The 10,425-nt window shown below is 37.3% G+C and overlaps 1 protein-coding gene across 1 annotated transcript; it reads left to right on the top strand.

Annotated features, from left to right (window-relative positions):
• Positions 1-738: 738 nt before the first annotated feature.
• LOC108573535 (chloride channel CLIC-like protein 1) lies at positions 739-3,014 on the top strand. The gene is made up of 9 exons (XM_017935998.1): positions 739-825; positions 941-1,030; positions 1,251-1,389; positions 1,481-1,708; positions 1,789-1,935; positions 2,017-2,122; positions 2,192-2,350; positions 2,432-2,649; positions 2,766-3,014. The coding sequence occupies exons 1-9, from the start codon at positions 749-751 to the stop codon at positions 3,012-3,014; spliced, it is 1,413 nt and encodes a 470-aa protein (XP_017791487.1). The 5' UTR covers positions 739-748.
• Positions 3,015-10,425: the final 7,411 nt, after the last annotated feature.

The raw sequence follows: 10,425 nt of genomic DNA, 5'->3' as shown, positions 1-10,425 counted from the left end.
CCAAGAAATAACGAAAAAATTAAATATTATATTTTATATATTATTACTAACAATACTAATGTGTTTTAACGACATCGAACTTATAAATGCGTAGTAAGAAAAATAAATATCAACAGTATTATTGTTTCACTTTCTTTATTCCATTTCTTAAACATATTAATTTTCATTTTCATGTTATACAACATCAAAACAAAAAATACTTAGATTGGAAATAAAATTGTAAAGTTCTAACCACTATTACGACGTAATATACTTATACACATACAATTAAATTACACGAGATTATTATTATAGTGTATTAGAACAGGAATAGTGCGTATTTGTATTAACATAAATATGTAAAAGAAATTGCTATTCACATACATTTAATAATAGTATCGATTAATGGCATCATAAAAATGAATTAACCAATTGGAGAAGGCAATTGTATGACATTTTGTGTACATAGCAGCAAGTTTAGGTTACCATGGTATGGTATCACTGCTTATCTGCGATTTATCATATTTTTGTGATTTAAATTGAACCACTTGTTGTAAACATAAATTTAAAACGTGAATTATATTTTACTGAAACATATCTTTTTATATATAAATGTAATTTACTCAGCTAATGTAGAAAATAGGTTACGGAATAGAACATTGACGACATCAGTATTTTTAGAATTGAATAGAAAACATCAATTGTTAAAGATATTGTATCGGGAATTGTTTTTTTTATGTACACCGATATGAAGAAGACGAACGTGTTTATGTTTATTATAATTCATATTTTTACTGCCGTTGTAAGTGTTAATTGTGAAGATGAAAACTTCTTTGAAGATGTGCTGTAAGTATATCAACAATTTATCTTTATTTTTTTAGATTAAGTAAAATCTTTCTGCTGCTTTATATCTACAGTAAAACTATTTATTATGCACCTAACAATAAATAATTTTTTACAGAAATCCAGAAGATATTGTAGATCCACATTCTTTGTATTTTAATAAGCAAAGTAAGAAGATGATTACAGATATGGAAGTGGGCTCATATGAGTATGTATAGGACCTAATTTGAATGTAATATACAGTAGAACAGAACTACATGATGTCAAAGTAATGCACATTGTGCTATTATATTATTCAGATTGCTAGTTAAATGCAAGCATGTTTTTATTAAAACAATTTCTGTATTTCTATTATTTCAAGAAAACATGAACATTTTGTTTTACAAAAATATGCATTGCAATTTTATAATCAAATAAATCATTTGTAGGGCAACAGATATCTTACAAGAGAATAATGAAGCAAAATGTATCGTGAAAACTAGTGAAAAAGCAAATGATTGTAGCAATCATGAAGCAATCTTTTATAAGCGTCTTCTTAATTTGTTATTATCAAATATTAACATACAGGTAGTAAGATAATAGGATTTCATTAATACATATTTAACTGAATACATTTAAACATATTTAAAAATTAATGTATTTTAATTATTGTAAACAGGAGGAGGATGACGTATCAATAACAGGAACAGTACAGATTGAAATATCTCATTCACAAATGGAAATCCTTCAAAACTTTAAGGTTCACAAAAAATCTTTAAGAGAAGTTGATGAAATTTTGAGCAACATAATAAAGAAGCCTGGATACAATTATATGGCTGGAGCTATGTATATTTTTGGTGTACTACAAAAAATACTGAACACACTATTTGAAACAGTACAAGAATATGTAAGAATATTTATATTATTTCGTTGTGTTTCTTATTTATATATTTATGTAGAAAGAATTTTGTGGTTTTAATGTTTCAGCAAAATGGAGCTGTAATTATATTTGCATTGTTAATGGTTGGTTTGTCATTTAGAATGATGAAATGGGGACAAACACTTCCCATCTTCAGTTTAATACAAATCATATTTGTACTTAGTTTCTTTATGACTTGGTGGCAACTTATACAGGTAAATAAAGTTAACTAATAGGAAACATGTTTGAGTTTTAAAAGAGTATTATCTTTTTACTGAAATTATATTCTTGAAAAGGATGCTGAAATTAAAGCTGCTGCAGCACAAATGAAATTTGCAGAGATACCAATCTCATGTCAACCAGATAAAATGAACTTGTGGCATAAGTTTGTTTCATACTTTAGTGAGTATGCTTTATTCAAATACATTTTAAAATATTGTGAACTATTATTTATAATTTTCGTGTTTATAGTTAACGACGATTGTGAACAGTATTATAAAATAATGATGTCTAATCCAAAGCTAACAGTTACACCTGCACTTGCATTAACTCATTTTATTACTACCGTTATTCTTCATCCAATTACACATGTCGGCACTGTAATATCTTCTTTTATAAGTAACGCTACAGGTAATTGAACAGTGATTGTTATTTAAAAACATTTATATTTAATCTTTCAAGTCTATTTGATCATTTCGTTTATTTTTTTAGAGGATGTCTCATGGACCTATGCGTGGATTATAAAATGCATGCTCTTTTTGTGCGTAGGTCTCGTTATATTAATGATACCGATCTTCCTATCTGGTGCATCTATTAATTTAGGCTTCGGACCACTGTTCAGAATCGGAATTAGTCATCAGAAAAAATCTGAAAAAGGTAATTCGTTACAAAGTATTGAAAAACGGGAACCTGTAGAAGTAATTCTGAAGGTAATGCATCCATTTGTTTTCATTTTCACTACAATGCTTCATTTTTTACCATTATACTTGTCATCAATCATATACGTTTGCCCATAATTGTTGTAGCAATCTGAACTTTCTTTTAGTTAAATCCTGCTATCGACTTACCACAAATAAAAAAAACTTTGGAGATCAAGCAAACAGATGCTCTACCAGTATTAGAAACTGAACGCGAAGAAATAAACAGTGATTTTCAAAAATATGAGGATGATTTATCTTCTGGTGATACAATAAAAACCCAAGAGTTTTTAAAATGTGATAAAGAAAATGTTACGAAAGGTGAAAAGCATGATGCAGTGAAGTTGGGAAAAAACGACGGAAGTGGAGATGCTTGATATTTGTTATTTTACATTAATTTGTTTCCTAATGTATATATATGTTATTAATGTACAATATATGTAATGTAAGTAAATATTTAATTTTACACAAGTTAACATTAATATTTAACTTAACGAAAAATCGAACATTTAAACGAACTTTATAAATATTTATATTTGTAACGAATGGCGTAAACAATAATCAGATTCAAGCATTTAATTGAGCAGTATTTTTAACATCTATTTTGTTTTCGTCTAAATGTTTTTATACAGATTTGTGAAGTGTTTTAAAACATGGTGTGAAAGTATTTATATTATACACTTAAATTACATATCTGAAGATTTAAATACACACTTTTCTGCAAAACCTCAAATTTTAATTTAATACAACATTCAAGTTCTGTACAATGTACCCGAACGATGTTCGCCAAAGAGAACATGCATATTAATGCGAATTCAGCCTAATGAGCAGCAAGCAAACAAGAATTTGCTAAACGTAATGTCTGCACTTTCAGATCTAGAAGGGATGCGGATGTGTTTCTAAAGGAGAATATGAATCACGTACCCGTGCAGTTTCAGAATCGACAGATTCCAAGCAAATGTTCACATGTCGAATAAAATAATTAACTTTTTTCATTATTCAAAAAACTATATGACATTCGAAATACAGTATATTCCACAAAATTTGGTTACACACTGTACAATTAGTAGTACAGTGTGGTTGAAACGTCGATTAAGAGAAACGGGGGTAACGACGACGTCACAAAACTAAGCATTCTCGCTTCTGCACATATTTCATAGCGTCAGAGTTACTTGTCACCTCACATATATCCCATCAACAAGCCAGTTAAATTCCTGCGCTGCGCTTGGAAAATTCGTTCATGTTATTATTTATAACGTGTGAATTTTTTAAACCACTTTGGAGTATCTGATCACGTTACGCATGCTTTAGAAAGAAAGGGGATAAAAGGAGTACTGTCGTTGTGACCAGAAAATGTAACGCTTCGTTACACCGGTGGCATGATAAAAAAAAAAAAAAAAATTGGAGTAGCCGTGTAACCAAAATATTGAGAATGGCTCGATCGAACGGAACAGCGGTAAGAGAACTTTTTCAAACTGTTCACAGGTCCATAAACAGCAGGCGTGTTTACAGCCAAAAGAGAAGGATACGTATTCAGGGTAGGGGGTTGGGTTTCATAGAACCATAGGTGCATTACATGCTCGAGATGATGCCTAAGAGAGGCGGTGCTGGTGTATACACCAGCATGTTCAGCCCTTAGCTCCACTTCCGCAAAACCACCGTCGTTCCTTCAGCGTGTATTATATTTGCCTCAGAAAGTTTGTCCATTTTCTACACTCGTCTACACAGTGTAAACGTGTATTAGGCTTGCATGCATTTCCAAGGAATTTCATTTGACTATTCTTTCTGCAAAAAATGTCACTCCTGAAGAAGACAAAAATGTCTCGCATTAAATTCAAATTTAGGGTATTTTCAATTTGTGCAAAAAATGTGTTATTTCTAAAACAGACAAAAATGTTTGGCCCGTAATGTCTGGCATTTAATAAATCATCCCTGAAATTGAAATTGGACAATTTAACAAGACCAAGTCTAGTCCACATCGCCATTTGATACAAGCCACTTTCACGTCTATACAATACGAATAAAATCGTTCAACTTCCAACTTCGTTATCGCCGTTCTGACGAACTCGTTCATTTCTTTCTTCTTTTCTTTTTTCCTCCCCGGTCGTTTCACCCAGCTACAACCCCACCGGGCAAAGTTACAAGCGTTAAACGAGCGTTCGGCACGCCTGTAAGGAGTCTGCAAACTTTTCACGACTTGGTGGAACTTCGGTGCAGCGTGGCTTAATCCGTTTTCCGCGAGATGCCTAAAGCAGGCACGATCGTGGATGCATCGACGAGCATCGGCGAAGGCTATCAAAATAACGAACCTATCTCATTTCAAAGTGCCTTACTTGCGCATCGGTGCGTCCGAAACGAGCGAGGATCCGTTCTATGCACGTGCAACCGAGCTTTTCACCTGAAACCTAAACGGCCTTTTCCCCACATCTGCTCCAACGATGTCCCCAGGTTTCGCTATTAGTCGCCGCCTGTGAGCCGCCAAAAATTCCAACTTTCAAACCACACTATACTCGTCTTTCTCTGTATGTGTGTGTGTGTGTGTTACCACCGTCACAATCTTAAGAGCACTTGGACAAACCTCAGGAGAAGTTTCCTAAAGATTTCCTCTTGGCTGGCCACGAATACGATCGTTGAATCGATGATCGATCCAAGAAGGCGGGGCGATGGATCCTGTGGTGGTCGATGTAAAAATAGCACCGGTGGTTTGTACGCTTGGTCGATCGGTATTATATCCTGTACGAGGTAGAAGAGTGTGTTCCGTATCCCGTAGTTTCGATTTTTCTTCGACCACTTTCCTTCTTTGTGTTCGGTCTCGTTCGCCGGCGAAGAAGAAGAAGAAGAAGAAAAAAGGAAGAAAGTTGGATCGTATCTACCGGGACCGTCATATCTCCCAAGGAGATTTTCGGGAAAGTTATCGATAATTCATTTTAAGTGGTACATTACAATTGGAAACTTCGCGGGAAAGTTCCTGCGGGAAGACAAACTTCCAGAGGCGGTCGAAGTCTTCAACAAAGTGAAATACATAATGCATGGGAACATAATTAAGCGAGGCGCCAGAGGGGTAGGGACGAAGTTTTAACCGATTTACTTCGTGCGAGATAGACAATTCGGCTATAGCTGTTGGAAGAAGTTCATATGCCGCGATCTTCTTAATCATCGTATCTCGTTGCGGTAACTGTTGACGTAACACGCGAGGATCCATGCAAATGATATGTTTCAACGTTGTTTCGCGCAACAATTCCAAAGACTCTAATGCTACACGAGAATTATAGATTTCGTCTGCAGACGCTGTTTCTTATTTTCCATTTTAACAGTTTACAGAATTGTTCGTTCTGCGGACAATCGCTGTAGGTGTGTACAAGACGTTAGCTTTGTTTCGCTACTCGATGCTTGATATTTCTTCCAGAGATTCCAGAGGATGGTTGGTTCCGAGTAGTTGCAGGAAGTGTTGCGTTTCTACGAACAATTCGGCGATCGACACACGACGGTGCCCGATTCTTGCATCGCTTTGCGATCGTCAGCCTGTAAATTTTCGTACCTGGATGTTGGCTGATCGTGGTTGGATTCGGTAACTCATGAGAGGTCTGGATATCAGGAAATAGATGGTGGGTGTAACGATCGGTTACCGCTGCTGAACGTTTCGCTGTTCACCAGAATTGCTGAATGTAAACTGTCTATTACCGACGTTGGACCCGATCGTTTCATGCTTCTGTCGAGTGTGCATTTATCAGCATTGTGCAGCACACCGAGAACCGGAACGATATAGATTTTCCACCGTGCCTTCCTTCCCCAGATTTACGTCTGTACGAACAAATATAACAGATATCGGTTGACGATGTATCGGCTATGCGAACGAAGGAGGGAAATCATTTTTTCCACCGGTGCATTGTTTCCACGGGACCTTTCCATTCGACCGTGGGTCTCTCTCTTCTCTGTATTTCAAGAAAAAAGCAGAAGAAGAGAAAAGGAAAATATTCTTCTCTCTGGTTTCTATCGATTTTCACGCGAACTTTGTGCATTAAATAGAGCTTGACTAATGGAAGCATAACTTAAAATATGTTCCGGTATATTCATAGACGCGATGTTATACATCGATATAGCAGCTTCTATGTGGTCTATTAAAGCCTTTCATTGACAACCTTCGTACCTGAGATCAAAGCTGCATCTGCCTCTCTATTCGTAGTTTATTAATCACTTTGTCGTGTAACAATTTACCAGCAATTTTAGTTTTGGTCGTGAAAGTTCGAAAAGTTGACTATTCCTCTTCTCTCTCCCTCGTTTAAAATCGTTAATTATTTATAATAAATCAAGGATCGTGTTTAACCTACATACGAAATCCACACGAATATTCCCCCTTTCATCCTCGTGTGCCGTCAGATTCACCCTAACGTTTCCCATCTATCCGCGGTCGAAAGTCCTAAATATCCGACCCGAAAAACCCTCTTCTTTCCCCCGATTTGAAAACCTTCGTGTGTCACGTGTAATTAACACGTTTACAGATGCCTGGTTGGAAAGGTCGAAGGAAAAAGGAAAGTGTAATTCAATGTCGGGACCCGTGGACGTACCACGAAGCGGGCAGAAGTAACCGCACGATAACGCGGCATTCCAGCATGAGAGGGTAGTAATTAAGACCTCGGCTGGTCCCAAGGGACTTTGTACACCGTCTCCCTATATCTTATCGCATGGCTCGCCTCGACTCGGTGTCCATGCTTTATATCGATGGGTTTATTCACCCAAGAGGGCAGTCCCGTATCGTGGAACGCGTGCTTCTACACGTAGTAGAAATATATACAGTTCGATCGTCTGTTTTCCAATTATCGACCAACCACTCTTTCGACACGGCCACGCGGACAAATTTACGGCACATTTCGAGATACACCTCCGTCCGTAAGTCACGGGAGGTCTGCTAATTTCCGATTTACGTTCGAATTGACACCGTAACACACCTTACTTACAGATTACTCGCACCGAAAATAGTTTCTTTGAAAATTCTACGTACCGAGTTTCCAATTTTCTCGTCAATGCACGCTCCTCGTTTCGCGATCATACTAATTTTCACAGTCTTGCGATGAGTTTTCTCCATGTTTCTTCCTGGATCGCTGAAAATCTGTTCACAGATCTTTTTCTAACGTTGGACAGTGTTTCAGTATTTTTTTTTATATTAATTATAATAAAATCCCAGCCGTATCGATAAAAATATATTCCTTAAATCAAATTGTTATCAATAGGACGGTTCATATCGAAATAAGTAACTAAATCTGTGAAGCGATAAGGTGTCCCATGACTTACTAATCGACGACGTTCCATCGTCACACAAATGTTTACAAGTGTACCATAAATTACGTAGCAGCGCGATAATCAAGAGTAGAGAGCAACGAACGTTTAATTTCGCAGAGTCGTTTAGTGGACAGCGTGATAAATGTCGCCCTTGCAAAGGTAGACGCGAGCAAAGTTCCGTCGAACAGCTGAACCATTAAATATCAGGAAATCGAACCGGTTCATAGACGGGTCTAAAGTAATTCCACGTTGCGGTGGATAGAAATACAAGAATACGTCGCACGCCAATTATCATTTTTTTTTACAGGCCGAGATAACATGGGAAAGATAGTTTAATATCGTTGAACCGGTTCGACATCGTCGTTTCAAGCGACCACGACGACCGAGCGCCAAGAAACTTGGATTATGCCTGGTGCAACCGGAAATAGGAATAAGAAGTACATCGCCGATGTGTGTTATGCGGGGAATTTAAGAGGATGTGTAAAGAAGATGATTTTTAATATAAGAATATACCAGATTCAAGGTTTTATTAAGTTCAAGTTTAAAACAGGAAGCAGTGATTAAGAAAATTCTTGGAATCGCGAGGGATATGTACCGGGTGGATCGATAATAAAATATGAAAGTAAGAATAGGATGATCTTCATGCCTCTTTAGATACTCCATTTATAAAAAAAAATTCCATTAGGTAGCAAACAACTTTCATTGGAAAAATTGTTCTCTTGCTCTCATGATTCCAGAGACTGACCTTCATATCTCTTCGGCGTCTCCATTCAGAAGAAAATCGTTGTGACCATAAAATGGTCCCTTTTATAGCAAACAACTTTCACTGGAAAAATTTGTCTCCTACTCTCATAATTCCAGAGATACTCGAGGTGTCAAATCTACTCGGTCCACCCAGTATTCCGGTTAAAATGACGTATTCCCAAGGACAGCGTGGATCGACGAGTAACATGGTCACAGATATCATCGTGAACCTCGTCGCCTCGAGCTGACATGATTAATAGGTGCGGCTGAAATTGGTCCTTAACGACTCGATAAAGAAAAGGGGTCCAGCCGTCATTAGGTGCGTTTTAGTTACGCGCCTCTAATTCCTACTCGGGCTAATGAGCTTTTCATCGGATTCGGCTAATCTTCCAGTCCCATGGAGAAACGAACGAGCCTCGATTATTTTTTTCTTCCTTTTTTGGCTCGTGCACCATCCAAAATCTACCAACTATTCCACCGATCGTTCCTACCGACTAGAATTTCTTTCCCTTACCAAATTACATGTACCTACGTACTCGAGATTCGAGTTCGTTGAACTTTCTCCGGCCGGAAACGTTTCTTCGTGCGGCAAGCGACGAATTATTAGCGACGTAGAATAGGAGGCACGTGGATACGTCGAGGTAAAATGGTTCCGCGTGGATGATGTATACCTAGAGAAGCGCGCAGGCATTCCCATCGCAGGGGATGCCTCCGAGCGGCAGACTCATGTCATCGTGTCATCGATAATTGATGTATGCGCGAACTAATGGCTGTAATTACCTCAACCTAATATCCACCGTGGAATCTCGCGCTTCCCCGTTGCGTACGGATCCGTCGCGTCGGTGGCTTTCGATCGGGACTGTGAGAGGAACCGGCAGAGAGCGTTCAAATTTCCAGAAGAAATTAACGATTTCTCATCGTTCGTGACAGTTAGGTCACGATCATTAATCGTTCACGCCTAAAGAGAGAGAGAGAGAGGTACCGGTATCAACTTGGTCTTCTTGTCATATTTCTTTTCATTCCTCTGACCAGTTCTATGCGCGAAATTATACGGGACCACCGTTTATTAGCATACTAACGACTACCCGTTGATATATTTCGTCCCACGTTGATGGAACTTGAGATTGATAGTCAGTTTGACAGAAGTTTTACGATCTACGTCGATTGATTTCTTTTTTTTTTTTTTTTTTTTTGTTGAAATTCTTCGAGTTGGGTTTGAAGATTAAGTTCAATTTTTGGTGTAATAACGTGTTCATTTGATAAACCATCTGACGTTCCTTGGATTTCTTGTACACTACCGGCCAAAAGTCTGCAGAAAAGAAAATTTGCAGAAAAGAGTCAGCGACTTTGAGAATTTTTGATCTTTCGAATCAATTGATACGAGATAAATTGATAAAAGTAGAATTGCGATAAACTTCAAATTTATAAAAAATTAGCAGCAGATTTAATATTGATGAAAAGTGGGAAGTGATTCCAAACTTTTGGCCGATAGTGTACGTAGAACGTCGGTATTTACGGAGACGAGAAAATTGAAAAATAACGTATTGAGATTAATTCATATCGACTTCGCGAATTATTATGCAACGTTTACTCGTGTAATAATTTACCGAACTTAAATTACCGCAAAGTGTCAAGGGACGGAAATCCGAGTCCAGGTTCCGTCCTAACCTGTATTTTACACAGGGTCCTAGAGACCAACTATGCAAAATTTGGTCCAGATCCGTCAAAGGGTTTAGGAGTTAATAGGGAACGCAAACACAGGGAAAC

The sequence above is a fragment of the Habropoda laboriosa genome, unplaced genomic scaffold (genome assembly GCF_001263275.1).
Source record: "Habropoda laboriosa isolate 0110345459 unplaced genomic scaffold, ASM126327v1 scaffold148, whole genome shotgun sequence".
In the NCBI taxonomy this organism is placed as follows: Eukaryota; Metazoa; Arthropoda; class Insecta; order Hymenoptera; family Apidae; genus Habropoda; species Habropoda laboriosa.
Note: the sequence above shows the minus strand (reverse complement) of the source record. Positions and strands in the feature narration are given on the sequence as shown.